Raw genomic sequence first — 16581 nt, 5'->3', positions numbered from 1 at the left:
GCTCAATGCCCAGATGACTCTAAAAACATAAAAACCAGTTGCACAACATTGTCTAAATACAGAATAATTTAAAATAAATTACAATTAAAATGTGCAATGAAACAATCCCATTAAAGCAGCACAGCAATTAAAGCAGTGTTCCTCACCGCACTGCTGCCTGTCCTTAGCCAGGGTAGATCATAGAATCATAGAACTGTTGGAAGGGACCACCAGGGTAATCTAGTGCAATTCCCTGCAATTCAAGAATCTTTTACCCAACATGGGGCTCAAACCCATGAGCCTGAGATTAAGAGTCTCGTGCTCTATTGGCTGAGCTATCCCAATAAACCAGAGGTTGTGAACGAGCACTCAAGGTTTGTTTCCCACAAACAAACCATAAATGGTAAGGCAAGCTTAGTTCTTAGCTTACTGTTCATGGTTTGGTTTGGGGGAAGCAAGCTATGTGTTCACACATAACTTGAAAGCAACCTCTCTTGCCTCCCTGTCACAATGGAGGAAGAAGTCAGGGAGGAGCAAAGTGTGCTTTTGAGCAGGGTGCAACAGCATGCTGCTTATTCATAATAAATTATGGTTAATAGTTTAAAGTGATGTGCGAACCTGGCCTTTTTCTAGCTATGAAGGAATTCTAAGCAAGTGAACAAGAAGTATGTAATGAAAGGACACTGCTGTGATAGAGAGGGGCAAGAAGGAAGCAGCTTTTTAAGGGTCCCTGCTAACTGGCAGTAGAATTTTGCCAGACTGCACTGGAAAGGTTGATGCTGCAACTAAAGCAGTTGTTTTTTTTCCTTTTAAAGTAGTACACATAGGGTCTGAAAAAATGAGGCAGACAGCACTGAAATGCAACAGTTTGGCAGCATCAGTTTTTAGATTCTCCATAAAAAATGAATGAAACAAATGACGACCATTCCAGAGAAAACAGCTAGTGTACGGCAATCTTCGACAACCTGGTCCCTCCATAAGATTTGGACTACAACTCCATCAGTCCCAGCCAGCACAGCCATGAACAGGAGGGCACCAGGGTATAGCATTTTGGTGAGCAAGACACATGAATGAGACCTTTAGTTTTACATTAATTAATTCAAATAATGATCTGTTTTAACTTTCTGAAAAAGGAAACAGGTCAAGCAAACACTACCCAAAGAAATGGTTTGTCCCTCATTTTGTACCAAAGGGATTAGGACTAATGCAACTATTCTAATGAACCGTTTGGCTTATCTACAGGAGTTGTTCTCAAATTCCCGCAAGTTGCAAAAGTTTCGTTGAAAGAATGTTCTAAAACTTCTTTGGGGCACGGGAAATATAAGTTCACCAGTCACTTCTAAAGAGCACTGGGACTGGGCTATATAACATCTGGATGAGAGTTGGTAGAATATCCACATGTGATCAAAAGAGGATAGATTTACTGGATATCAAGAATACCTCTACTTGAACAATTACAGAAATGCAGAAAAGTACAAATTATGTTTTCCTTCACACAAGTCTCATCATTTTGCAAATGGTATATATGTAACCAGTGGTTATCCAAAATGATAAGTTTTAAAGGAAGACACCTAAATGCACAACTGCACTGAGGATTCCTAAAAAAATATTACCAGATTTGCTGTTTTCACTGATAAATGCAATTCATCCTCTCCCATCCTTAAAGGTAAAGGTAAAGGTACCCCTGCCCGAACGGGCCAGTCTTGACAGACTCTGGGGTTTGTGCGCCCATCTCACATCTATAGGCCGGGGGCCAGCGCTGTCCGGAGACACTTCCGGGTCACGTGGCCAGCGTGACAAAGCTGCATCTGGCGAGCCAGCGCAGCACACAGAACGCCGTTTACCTTCCCGCTGGTAAGCGGTACCTATTCATCTACTTGCACCCAGGGGTGCTTTCGAACTGCTAGGTTGGCAGGCGCTGGGACCGAGCAGCGGGAGCGCACCCCGCCGCAGGGATTCGAACCACCGACCTTTCGATCGGCAAGCCCTAGGCGCTGAGGCTTTTACCCACAGCGCCACCCGCGTCTCCCATCCTTACATTTCAGTAATTCACTTAACTTTAATGACATTATGTGTGTTTTACACAAGGGCTGCAGGCCGGTTTCTAAGATTGGCTCATTTTAACAATTAACCAAGTGTTCTTAAGAGAATAACAATATTCATTTTTGTTAGCAGACCTTGCAGCTTAGGTGAATTAGACTGAAGTAATCACTTACAGTTTCTGGAGTTCAAAGGCTTTATTCATGAAGGAACGATTTACAGGATGATTGGTGATAGTAGAGAAATAGCAGACATATTGTCTGAAGAGAACAACAAATGGAATGGCTCAGCTTTTAGGGATAGAGTTAACTTAGACAAAGAGGCTTGCAAACAAGTGCTTGCTAGACAGTGCCCTCGTGTGGTTTAAAGTAACACATGTATTAACTACAAACAACAATAATTTGATCAGCTAGCATGACTATGTTATTGTGCAAGTTTAAAAAAACTAATTGTTTTGAATATTGCTGCAATTGAAAGAAAAAAGAAAAAGTAATCAGCAGAGGACTCATGGGTGTTATGTCACAGAATTCATTTGCACTGAACCTATGCATCAATAGGAAAATCTTCCTGAGAAAAGCGCCTCATGCAAGGCTCCCACTAATTAGCAAACATTAACTGCCTTTGGAGAGCTTTAATCCACAATTAGCTCACGGGCTAAGCATGCAGGATGGTGTTGTTGATCCAGTTTGATAATGGGAGTACTTTGCTTCTCATTATTCTGAAGAGAGGGCATCCATTGGCTCCTTGAGCATCTTGATGGTAAATGGTGCTAATAAGGCCTGATGGTTCTCTGCTCCTAACAAGCCTCTCAGCAGCAAGAGTGATTACAATGGAGATAGATTTGATGGGATGCACTTGCTTTTGTAGTGTCTCAGCTGCTGACACTCTGCGACATAATCAGGTCACAGAGCCGGTCACAGCCATCAGCAAAAGCCGGAGCTCCATCCCTTATTATTAAAGGGTATTATTCTGTCCCAGGCCTTCCCAACACAGCCAAGGGCCTTTTCCTTCCTTTTATATATATAATATCTGTATGTCTCCCCCAACCCGCTGCTGCTTTTGGGTAAAGCATTGACTCCCAACTAATAAAATTAAATACTTCATCAGCTAAAAAGCTAGTAAATTTTAAAGCAAAGGAAATAAAGCACCCCCTTTCAAACCCAGTGAAGGGATCACAATTAAATAAGATGGGGAATTTTTGTCACCATGCACTGCATGGTACAATATAATATGTCATGTGCAATAAAAAAGAGTGGAAAGCATTACAAAATAGGATCTGACTCTCTTTATGGATGGATTTGTAAAGTACCAAAGCATCTCTCTTTTGAAGAGACTCTGAGCTACCATTTTTAATGTGCCTGTGTCCTGTTTCCCCACAATTGCTTTTATTTTCTTGTAGCATCAGAAATACTTTCATTGAGTAACGAGGACGCAGGCACGGCAATACACTCTGGAGTAGTTCCACAACAGTCAATGGAACTACCCCAAAGGAAATTTTCAGGTTGATGCAGTTTCAGGCAAGGGGATCCCCCCTCCAAGAGATGAAACTGGTGTGAAAAGAGGGACACACTGCATTGTGCATACATTCATATACGTAATTTATTCATTTGCTGTGCAGCATTCACAGCTTCTTGTGTTTTAACAACCTCTTTGATCCGTGGCAATAGTGGGACAAAAGAAACATGTCTGCACCACATGGAAAATGATGCCCTTCTGAAGTCATTTTCAACTCTTATAAATAATACTCTATCCCCAGCCCAATGCTGTTATCTGCAGACCATAAGTGATAGTATTTGCTTCAAAATCACTTTTACCGGAGCAGGAAACAGCTTTTGCTTGCTTTGTCCTTCGAAACATGGAAAAAGTAAAAGGCGTGATCCTTTCCCAATTGTAATTTCCCCGTTTTAAAAAGAAACAACATCTATGTAGGTTCCCTGCTTAACTGATAGGAAACATGCTTATTTTGTAATTGGGCATGGCTACCCAACTACATGGGACGTGGGTGGCACTGTGGTCTGAACCACAGAGCCTAGGGCTTGCTGATCAGAAGGCCAGCAGTTCAAATCCCCATGAAAGGGTGAGCTCCCATTTCTCTTTCCCTGCTCCTGCCAACCTAGCAGTTTGATAGCACGCAGTGCAAGTAGATAAATAAGTACCGCTCCAGCAGGAAAGTAAACGGCGTTTCCGTGCGCTGCTCTGGTTCGCCAGACACGGCTTAGTCATGCTGGCCACATGACCCAGAAGCTGTCTGCGGACAAACACCGGCTCCCTTGGCCATTAAAGCGAGATGAGTGCCGCAACCCCAGAGTCGTCCGCGACTGGATCTAATGGTCAGGGGTCCCTTTACCTTTACCTTTACTCAACTACATAACGCCAAGCAAGGTCATCTTTCCACCTAGCCCTAGAAGTGCTCATTCCAAAAAGATGTCAGGAAATCTTGCCTTTCAGGAGAAACCGGCCACTCTCCAGGCACCCGGCTTGATCTCCTGTTGACCTCCCTGTCTGCATTGCCGAGCAGGATCCAGGCTAGGTCACGATTGGCGATCCTCCTCAAGCGTGAGAAGATCACACCACTCTTCCCTGCCCCCAGGCAGGGGAAAGAGATAGACAGAAATGTATTTACATGCCTTTATTTCTGTCTTTCCAGCGTTACAGAGAAACACGTCTGCTCTCTTCAAACTCCAACAGCAGAGAGTCAAACTCCTCCTGTACTTCCTGTACAGCTCATATTACACTCTGAGCTAATTCCGGTGCTTTGCACTGTGAATAGACTGTCCCTCTGTTCCCACGGAACAGTCCCAACATTCCCATCATGTTTTGCTTTCAAGCTAGCAGTAGCTCGCGGCCGCATTGCTTCTATATCGTAACAAAACAAAAAACCCACTGGATTCAGTGCATAGGACTGCAGCCTTTGTGAATTTACTATCAGAGTCTATAGGTGGTGAGTCTGCTTAGAGCTTTGGGAAGGATTGGTGTAGCTGTACATTTTCACTAGAACCAGGTCCTTCAAGGTAAGTGGTAGTAATGCTATCCCACCCATCGGCATTCCAGTTATGGGCAATGGGGAAGAACAAATCAAGCACAATGGGTGCGATTAGGGTTGCCATTGTCATCAGGGATAACAATTTTATGACAGCTTTTTATGTACAGAGGGTTTTTTTGGTTTTTTTTATAAAGGCAGAATCATGTGTTGGTTCAGTCAGTGGCTTCTGCCTTCAGTTCCATTGTTTCAGAACAAAAACACCAGGGCCTTTTTTCAACTTTGTACTTTTCATTAAAATAAAACTGCAGTGAGTAGGTATCCATAATTATGTTGTGCTCACATAATTGTTTTTCAATTATTGCTTTTTTATATGTTCTTAGCAGTTCTTGTTTTTATCTCTAAGCTGCCTTGAGTCCTGTGAGGGGGAAATGCTGCTGCTGCTGCATTCATAAACACTTTTCAGTAATTAAATGTTTCATAAACATAATTAGTGGTTCCTAAATGGCAAATTTTAAATTCCTGTAAAAAAATCCTGTTTTCTTCCATGTGTCTGGAACAGAATGGGGATATCCAGTGCAATTCTTCAAAAAATAATAATTTGGTCACTGAGGCAAGACAAGCAAAAATATAGTGCAATGTGAAACTTTGTGGTATAGCCTCTCTCTTGCCATGTGGTTAGGAATAAGCTAAATTATTGCCAGCAGCTGAATCACGTTGTGTGTGGCCAAAAATGTATGCTACATATGCTTAAAGAGCATAACCATGGCCAAGTTGTTGCTACACTTCAGTGAGCTTTAAAATCAATATACTTGCCTGAGGCAGAGCACCTCACAAAAAGGCCTCTAAGGCTGTTCAGTCCTCACTGCCTTAGGATGCCCCTCTCTGCCTGAGGCTGTTTCTGCTCCGGCCTCACATAATAGCGTTCACCATTCCCGCCACCTCTTCAGTTCCACAGGTGGGAGTATTAATACAATTCACCTTAGTGCCTCGGTGCTTGAATGCTTGTGGTGTCCAGTCTTCTCACAGCCAAACAGCCAATGGTGAAAGACACTCATAGTGCAAAGTTGTATTGATTGCAAAGGAGAGCCCATAAAGGAAAATGCTACATTCATTAATGGTAAAAGGGAAAACTCCATTGGATCAGAAGTCTTTAGCGTTTGAAAGACCTGACCAAGAACCAGAGCAAAATCCATTTTTAAAAATAAATAAATTCTAATAGCATAGTCAAAATTGATAAAGGCTACAATCTTATACAGTATATACTGGCGGAGGAAAAGGGGACGGGGGGAGAGCACTGCCCCCGGCAGCGTTATCCTGGTGGGGTGCCATCGTGGCTGCACCCCTGCCCGCGCAGGGCGTCACGCATCCGCAGGCGGTGTGCCACAGCCCCAGGGCATGTGCCATGCCCCTGCAGGAGACGCGCCACACCCCTGGGACGCGCACCAGCCACGCCCCTGCCTGGTCTCCGCCCCCGGTGCCGGAGCATGAAGCTCCACCACCGACAATATATACACTTACTTGGGAGTAAAGGTAAAGGGACCCCTGACCATTAGGTCCAGTCGTGACCGACTCTGGGGTTACGGCGCTCATCTCGCTTTACTGGCCGAGGGAGCCGGCGTACAGCTTCCGGGTCATGTGGCCAGCATGGCTAAGCCGCTTCTGGCGAACCAGAGCAGCGCGCAGAAACACCGTTTACCTTCCCGCCGGAGCGGTACCTATTTATCTACTTGCATTTTTGACATGCTTTCGAACTGTTAGGTTGGCAGGAGCAGGGACCGAGCAACGGGAGCTCACCCCATCGCGAGGATTCAAACCGCCGACCTTCTGATCAGCAAGTCCTAGGCTCTGTGGTTTAACCCACAGCGCCACCCGCGTCCCTTTTTTTTAACTTGGGAGTAGGGCCCATTAAACTCACTTGGACTTACTTCTGAATAGACATATAGAGTACATGATTGTGTTTTTTAAAAAAATATTCTGTTGACTTATCAGCTTTAATCGCATATCTAAATACAGATAATGGTGGCAGATCCATACCTTCAAGCATCAGCATTTTGTGCTCACATCACCGATTATCTTTTCTTCTGCAGCCCACCCAACTCCCCAGGCCTCACTCCCATTACTGGTGCTCTGATAGAGGAGAAAGCCTGTGGGAGATGCACTGCAGGAGTAACCTTGAGAGATTTGGGAGATGTGACCATTCCTCTGCACATCTCTCTCCAACATGCACTCCATCCTAGGTTGTGCTGGCAGGGGGTCCATTTAGTTACTTCTTTAATTTTTCCTTTTAATCTGTTTCCAAATTTTATTCTCTTTCATTATTTGTTTCCTTTTCTTATTTGTTTTCACCAACAATTCAGAATTTCACAATTCCCTATCATTTTAGTTTGGCTTTTAATTTCAGACTTGGGTGCTTTTCATCTGAGTGTTGTAACATTTTGAGGCTCTCAAGCTCCCCCAGGGCATCAGACTTCCAAAAATCCATACGGATTGGCTCCCATTTTATAAGAAATTTTAAAAGATGCACAGCTGAGATAACCTTTCAGATGATTCCATTGGGAGATCCAGCTGCATTTCTTCTACTTGTAACTTCTGGATTTACATCCCTTTCTGCCTGAAAAGCCCAGGCATTCTCCTTAGGATCAGATCTGCCACATTTCTGAAATATAGGACAACTGCATCCCGACAGAAACTAATGGAAAATTAATCAACCCCCAACAAAGAATCGCTATTGTATTTTTCATTCTCAAATTCATTTTTTTAAAAGCAACTCATATTTTATAACTAAAATGAATAGAACAAATAGAGCTAATTCGTTTCATTTGTAAAAATAATAATTATTATTTAAACAAATGCACCTCAGTACCTCATCCCTCCCACTCTTCTAGTAATGTGATTGGAGCAGGGCCTCATCTGAAGACATGGGTCTGCCAAATGATACTTTACATCATGCATATGGTAGCCATTTGCCTATGTGATTCCCAACAGGCAAGCACATGTCAAAGCTTGCTTTTCATACATGCAGCCCCTTGTAGATTGGAGCAAATACCATCAAAATACATGCTCACCATTCCACAAAAAGCTCATATGCTCCCAGTTGCTTTCATGTTTTGTGCTGCAGATTTGGGGAAGAGGACAGAATGCCTCTCCATTTTAAAAACAGATCTCTCAAAAAAGTAATTTCATATCCAGGCACAAAATCCAAATAAACATTCATTTTAATGTTTGATGCATCAAATACTCTGACATTGCCAGCTCTCAAAATAAATGGTTTGTTTTAGAGGTTGGATGTGTCATATTAGCATCCACCCAGGAGATAAGAAAAGAGAAATAGATCAGAGAGTGATCAGGACATCAGGGAGACAGTTTAGAGAGAGATGAGAGAGGCCAGTTACCAGGGAAAATGTAAAGATAAAAAATATAGATAGATGAAAAAGGCAAGGAAAAATGTATAAATAGGTCATTGCAGCCCAACTGGAAAAGGAGTTTAATTTTAACTTGTTAGTCGTGGGCTGTAGAGGCCTGGCCTCTCTCCCTAGGATATATTTATTAAGCCATGACATGACTTATTCAGGAGGATGGATGGATGGATGGACAGACAGATAGACTCAAAGTGATAGGGAAACTGTAAAAGTGAATTCACATATTGTGGCACTGAGGGTTTGTACTGGGAGAGCACAGCCTCTTGGCAGAGGGAATTAGTCTTATTGATTGGTTAGTTCCCATTAGAGCACCATATTAAACTTTTCTTCCTCGCTGTCACTTCAATGTTTCCTCTTTTGCCCCGCTCGCCAATTCACAGGGCACAGTTTTCAGGTTCAGGAATCATTCCCATGATGTCTATATGAGCACTGAGGACATAATCAAGCCTGTCCAACGTTGCGCTGGGCGCAGGGTGTTTTCTGCAGCTTGGCAGACTTCCAATTTTCCTCCTGGGATATATTTCCCTTCAGAGAAGAGGGCAGGAAAGGATTTCTAACACACACAAAAACTTCAAAAGTTATTTTTCTATATAGACAAATGGAGACTTAGCAGGGTCATGGCACCCCAAATACCAAGGAATTAAAAATTGATCAACTAAAGGGGAAGCAAACATTGTCAGGTTCTTTGAAGTTAATAGAGTGGATCTCATTAAACACCAGAAGAAAATGTTATCCTTAAGGTTATTTCATTTTTATTTTATGGTGTTAAGTGTCAGTTGACACATTACAGTGTTGAAGTCTGAGAAAAATAGTTGGCCTTTCCGTGAAACTATACACCTTCATACAGAATCCTTAAGAGCAATGTAAGGGGTTCACATGGAATTACCTGGGAGCCCCAATTAGTTTTTCATTAATAAGCTTTATGCCTTTCGTAGTCTCAGCCACAATTTCCCCCCGGAACCTCTCTTTTTAGTCTTTGCAAATATATGTCAAATTTCTTTGGCTCTCAGGACCATAAGGGTGTTAAGCACTTATTTAACTCTCTCCCACTGAAATAAATGGAAATAGTGCTTGACTTCCACTGGATCGCACTCATTATGCTGCCTGCCATGCAAAAGTGCACTTTGTTCCTCAGCTTTTTTATAATTTGGGTAAATATGCAGTCAAGGTGACATAAAGGGAGATAAAAGATTACCATTTTCAATAGATTTGCTATCCCTGTTATCTCACACGCATCCAAACTGAGCCTGAGTCTTCACAGAAATGGTGCCTGGTTTTTTTCCTCCTCCTGATGATCATCTGAAGGGAGCAGCAGAAAAAGAATGGAAGAGCATGAGTTATTTTTAAAGAATGCATCAAGCTCCCATTGCACCCTCTGTATATATATAAGAAAATGCCATGATGGTCACGGATAAAAGATTGTTCACCTATGAAAAGGGTGATACAGTTTTTCATTGCCAAAGCTCATTAGCATCATTGTAATGAGTTATGGTCTTTGTTGTGAGAGATGAGAAATCCTGTAGTCTCGCCCTAAAGAACATTAAAGAAACATTACTGGCAGGAAATTGGAAAAGTAATATATGTTAGATGGAATATGACAACTTTTTCTGATAGACCAGACAGATAAATGTCACCTACAAGTTTCAAAATACATTTAATTTTGCCATCACAATAGACAATATCTTCATAAAATATATATGAATCAGCTTTTAATCATAATACTTGACTGTGATAAACAAATGCATATTTGATAACACTTTTTTTAAGCTATCTGTACCCACGCAGGCATGACTCTTTGCTACTTTCAGTTCTTTAAACTTTTGTTGCTGATTTGAGGATCTTAGACTAGCAAACTTTAAGGAATCTGAAGTTGGTTGAACCCTCTCAGTAAAAACATGGATATCTATTTGTGTCCTTTTTTCCAGTATGGTCTTTAACACCACTTAGCTAACATTGATCTAAGTGCATTCACAAAATCAGAGTATTTACTGAACAATTTATATCACTTTTTCTATCACAAGGAGATAAGCTAGGTTCAATCAAGCTTTGATAACAACACATTATATAGAGTTACTATTAGGTCTACATATATGGGGAAACATAGTGAGCTGCTTTACACATAGTCCTAAAAAGGGGTTGCCATATGTCCTCTTTTTCCAGGACATGTCCTCTTTTTCATGAGTAGAGTCGTCATAGCAATCCATAGTTAAAAGTGGAAGTCGGCAAATGTGTCTTCTTTTTTGCTCTTCAAAATGTGGCAGCCCTACTAAGCCTCTTGATTTTAAGGTTCTTGTTGGTTATGCAGCCTTTGTGTCGTCTCCTCTGCGTGATACTTTTTAGTTCTCTTTGTCTTATTCCCATATTGCCTTCATGTTTCACAACTTGTAATCTTTACACTTCCATATTGTGTTTTTTGAATAACTTAAGCGTAAAGGTAAGGACCTAGACTCAAGAATTCATGACGAAATGAGTTTAGGGAATAACAAGATATAAAATTGAGCCTCTACTCTGAGCTATGCCTGAATAATTGAAAGAACAAATAAGAGCCCAAAGGCAACTTTACTATTAATAAAACATTTCATTCCTTCATACATCCAAAACTTTCAGGCAAACTAGCAGAAGTTAATGAAATTATAAAGACAGAAAGCATGATTCAGCAATCTCCCTGTAGATGTTGAGGTCTGAAAGCAAGAGCATTGCTCCCCATTCATATCAATGGAGGAAACTCCTCCATGAAAACCATGGGATGTCCTTGGAAGCACAGGTCCTTCCAGAGATTTGAAAAATGAAAGCCATACATATGCAGGAGTTTCATTTCTGCACTGTCCATTAGAAGGGTTGTCATCATGCTGCTACTGGGGTACAAGGTTTAAAGCTGGACTGCATACTTGCACAACATAAATCTGCTTATGAAACAAGAATTTCAGTTTCTTTTCTTCCTCCTCAAGCCTCACCCCAAATCCGCTCCAGAGAATATCCTAACCTTCAGGAGTTGATTTGTGGGGCTGAGAGGAAAGAGAAGCCACACTGAGTGACCAGATGCCCGCTTGCGCATTTTACCTACAGTGTACACCTTCATGAACCAGGTGGGCAATGGCAAACTTCCTCTACCCACAAAGCTAGCAAGTCAGGGACAAAGCTGCTCTAGGCTGAGCTCCCTGATTTATTTTAATCTGTATAGTAGGCATAGGCAAACTCGGTCCTCCAGATGTTTTGGGACTACAACTCCCATCATCCCTAGCTAACAGGACCAGTGGTCAGGGGTGATGGGAACTGTAGTCTCAAAACATCTGGAAGGCCGAGTTTGCCTATGCCTGCTGTATAGGGTTGCTGGGGAACTTCCGTACATGCTTGAATGTGTGACTAGCCCCTTCGAGTGCTACATACTCTAAATGAAGCATTAGCATCTACAGTCATACCTCGGGTTAAATATGCTTCAGGTTGAGCGTTTTCAGGTTACGCTCCGTGGCGACCCGGAAGTAACGGAATGTGTTACTTCCGGGTTTCGCCGCATGTGCAGACGCTCAAAATGACGTCACGTGCATGCACAGAAGCGGTGAATCGAGGGCCGCAGACTTGCAGACGTGGGTTGCGCTCGCTTCAGGATGCGAACAGGGCTCCGGAATGGATCCCATTCGCATCCAGAGGTACCACTGTGTTCCATTTATTTGATGGGGCATTTGGAGGAAGGAAAGGAAATTGTAAGAGTCTGTCATTTCTAAAATATTCCCGCTGCATGTATGTTTGGGGGGTACAACCTTCCAGCGTCCCTGCACACATTCAAATAGCATAATTCATTCATTGCAAAACCGCAACACTTTAATACAACAGGCCGTCCTCCTGCTTCTGACCTTACAAACTGTTCACTTCAGCAATGTCATTCTCAAAATGCCTGACTGCAATCCCAGAAATGCATTTTAAACGTGGATGCAAACATTTCTATTACTGATAAAACTAGCACAGCAATTTTTTGCCTTGTGGGGGGACTGGAGCCTTGCTGGCTGAAGTTACAGGCCCCGAAGTGACACTTCAAGGCCATGTCCTTTGCGACATGTGAATCAAATGTTTTTATTTATTTATTTATTTCACAAGGCTTCTGCTGACAGCGTTAAAAAGAAAGATAATTCTTTTCATTTGGTAACATTTGTTGAAGTAAAGATAGGATGCCCACACTAGGCTGACCACAATCTTTCCTTGTTATAGACAAATGATAATTTGAACTCTGCATCAACAGAGCTGTTTAAAGGCAGAGTATACAAAACGTCCTCGAGGTCTTGTTTATTTCTTCCCAAGACCCCATTCCCACCCACAACCTCCGGATAAAGCTCAGCATATGCGAGACAAGAATATGTCAGCATGTTGGATTGCTACTTGCCGCTCACTCATAACATATTTTTTAAAAAATGTTGTTGTGTAGGAGCTTCCATAAAAGTATTTTGGCATGACATGGTTCACGTTGGAGCCATAAATTTTGTCAGATGCAAACCTTGTGGACTAACTGCCATGGATAATATTAAAAGTAGGTTTGGGAGCAATTTTGTGTGCTTAAATACGATTTGTCTTGAATTTAGTCAGGTGGTGACCTAAATGGCTTCTTATAATTGTCTAATCTTAAAAATCCTATATATTACAAATATCAATATAATTTGATACGAGTATACAGTAGGTCACATATTAGCATGCTGCCCTTCACACAAGGACTTTAACCAAATCATCTTACAGTCCACTTGCTAAAAATTGGCCAAAGATTCCCTATACCACTGGTTTTTCAAATGTTTTATCAGGGCATAGTTGCCTTTGACTGGACTTAATCATCCAGGGGTCCTTTACATTTTATCTTTATTCACTGGAACCACTGCCAAACATGTTCTAATTGTTTGCTTAAAACACATCCAGCACTTATCCCTTGATAAGTCCTAAACTGACTCGCAATTCAGCAGTGCAGGGGAATATCAGTAATGGTGGGCAAACTTGTATATGTAGCCCAAGGCTCCACAGAACCCAGCTTGAAAATGGCTGAAGATTTCTATCTGATAGCATTTGGCAAACATGGCCACAACTTCAAATACTGATTGTACACCATCCAGTTTCTAAACCAGTCAAAATGTGTGTATTTTGGACCAGAGTTCGTTGCTTATATACATACTATGATTGTAAACCTTTCCTATTAAATGTTTGTAACCTATAGAATTTCACGTTTTCTTTCTTGTAGATCATTGGAACAATCCCACTGATGCCTAATCCAGTCTCATCTAACCAGTCAGCCGGAGGAGCTCAGAGCCTTCAAGTGCAGCCAATCACGCCACAATTACTGACCAATGCCCAGGGGCAAATCATTGCCACAGTCATTGGGAACCAGATCTTGCCAGTGATCAACACCCAGGGAATCACACTTTCGCCACTCAAACCAGGCCAACAGGTAAATTAATAAAGGCAGCCTTCAGTTTCAGCCCAAAATGGTGTCCAAGCCCTCTGTTAACTCCACAACTGCTAGTTTGTTGGCTTACGCAACGGACTTTATATTCCATATATAATCAGATCCACTTTTGGAATGTTCAGGCAGTTGTTATGGTATATTCTCTATCTTAAGAAAGAGGTTCAGGGCTGCAGAGATCAAGCCTTCAGCCACTCAACCAGCAAGGAAATTCTAAGGAGGAATATGCATTCCCTCTTTTTCCTTATCGTTTCAGGTATCTCTGGCCCTGATTAGCTGTATCCCATCCAATCTGTTTGGGTGAATAGGCACACTCTAAAGCAGAGCTTTCCAAACTTTTCATGCTGGTGACACACTTCTTGGACATGCACCATTTCACAACAAAGTAATTCAGTTTTACTAGCAAATCAGAGGTTAAACTGACCCCTTTCCAGCTTTTGCACGACACACCTACACACTGCAGCTGACACACTAATGTGTGGCGATGCACAGTTTGGAAAGCTCTGCTCTAAAGCATAAGCTTTTGCTGGATTGGGCAAAGTTCCACTCAGTCCAGAATCCCAATTCTCTGTTGTTTGTGACCAGCACTTGGGTATTCAGGTGCAAAACAGCTTGGAAATCTTCATGGTTCAGATTATACTCTCATTTGGGTAGTGCCATCCCAGAGCTGCCATCCCTGATGCCTACCTTGGGTCCTCCTTTCCTACCTGGTGTGTGCCATTAGGCATCATACAAGATTACTTTATCATCCACCTACTCTCAGCTAACAGAACCACATCCCACATGTTTGTTTGTTTTTATTTATTTTGAAGTTTTCCTGCTCTTCTCCCATTCCTTCCTAACCTGAAATCAACATGGTACTGGGGAAACGGCAGTGTAGTCAAATGGTTCCTCATTCCTGAAAGGCTGTTTCTCCACCTCTGAGGATGCTGATTCACTGTTGAACGTGATAATGAAGCAGCTACCTTGATCTGAGTTGTGAAGGGTTTCAACAGAGTTTGGAAAACACAGCCAGAGCTACAAATTCTCTTCACATAAGCACACTCACCCACTCAAACTGACACACCCCGTTTCACTAGTTAACACAGTTCTGTGTCTGAAGCATACAGAGCAAATGAAATATCCATAAACATAACCATTTTTTAGAGGACACTCAGTTACATGAATCTTGAAATGCTAAAATGATTTTGCTTTTTGACCCACAAAGACATCATCATAGTAAAAAGCTTGCAGCGTAATTTACACAGCCAAATTACATTTATTATTTAAAAACACCCACCAAGTAATCTGATTTGGCGTGCTTGAATGGATATATATCTGAATAGTTCAAAAATACATTTTCAAGTTGTTATTTTTTCAACAGCAACCAGTTAGCCACTTTGGGTTATATTAAATTAATAAAACACATATTAGATTGCCTGTGCATTTCATGTTCTATCTCATGTTATAATCCATCATCCTTTATTTGTAATACAGTCATATTTCCGGGAGAGGAGGGAATGCAAGAAGGAAGTTTGTGTCTGAATTCATTTATTGTTCCATTGATATTAGAAAGGCTAACAGTTTGCACAAATTTCTTCTTCTGTGTGTATGTACTATTTAGGACACAATTCATTTGAAGTTACCCACTTTTAAGTAGCTCTTTTGATGCAGCAGGAGATATTTAAGTCCAATGCTTAACTCTCCCATTCAGATCAACAGAGCTCACCTAGAAGGATTTAACTTTGGCTTTCTAGGAGAGGTCAAGACTGTACAGTCACATATACATCAAGAAGACTATTCTGAGATAACAAACAAAATAAATAAATAAATCTTGCATTACAGTTTATGTTTAGATTTCAAAGTTAATTTTAAAATGTTGTATTCAAAGTTAAGAATCTTAACTTGGGATATAGTTCTTAAAATTCGGACCCCAGCGTTTCTGCTACAAACAGGTTCACTTCCAGCAGTGACTGCACTAGGACAGATAGGGAGTTTGGTTGCAGATTGGATATATGACACGGCCTGTTTCTTATTAGTCCTCATCTAGCCCACCACGATACCCAACTACTGGCACAAGAGTCGAAGGGGTGGGATATAAATAAATAAAGAATCTTTAATATTAAGAGCATTGTGCCAGGCAGAGAACGTAGTACAGTGGCAGCACCTTATCAATTCTTGTCTCTCTGCTGACTGTTTGTTTCTTTAATTTTGCATTTAGCTCCACCAGCCATCCCAGACGCAGGTGGGGCAAGGCGCATCCCAGTCCAATCTCCTACATTTAGCTCACAGTCAAGCATCTATGTCTCAGAGCCCTGTGCGGCAGGCTTCCTCTTCCTCTTCTTCCTCCTCCTCATCCTCAGCTTTGAGTGTTGGCCAGTTAGTCAGCAGTAAGTATAGCCTTCTTGGTATCCTTATTTCACTTTCTCCATCCCAACTTTTCTTCCTTGCTTTTGTGAAGTACCTGTAAGTATGGCCAACTGGAAAAATAAGCAAGTCATTGACTGCTGAATGGTGCAAATGCCGGTAATAAGAGTTTTAGGCCTAAGTTAGAATTTTTTATGCAATGTGCATTACTTCTGAATGTGGCCCCACAGACTGACTCCAATGCCCAGTCCCCCTGAGTCAGTCCACAAGGATACCATGATCAATGATATCAAAAGCTGCTGAGAGACTGAGCAGAAGTAACAGGACGGTACTCCTATTTCTCCCTGATGATAATCTTTCAGGTTGACTAAGACTGATTC

General features: G+C 41.8%; 1 protein-coding gene across 2 annotated transcripts in view; it reads left to right on the top strand.

Moving 5' to 3' along the window:
* Positions 1-16581, top strand: part of POU6F2 (POU class 6 homeobox 2) — a 301009-nt gene that overhangs the window by 273685 nt on the left and 10743 nt on the right. For both annotated transcript variants that reach the window (XM_082192837.1, XM_082192838.1), the window contains exons 7-8: positions 13634-13840; positions 16056-16224. In XM_082192837.1, coding sequence (XP_082048963.1) covers positions 13634-13840; positions 16056-16224 — 376 coding nt within the window. The remainder of the gene's footprint in view (positions 1-13633; positions 13841-16055; positions 16225-16581) is intronic.

This window comes from Podarcis vaucheri (assembly GCF_965113315.1).
Source record: "Podarcis vaucheri genome assembly, chromosome: 12".
NCBI lineage: Eukaryota > Metazoa > Chordata > Lepidosauria > Squamata > Lacertidae > Podarcis > Podarcis vaucheri.
This window is presented reverse-complemented; position numbering and strand designations above follow the sequence as displayed.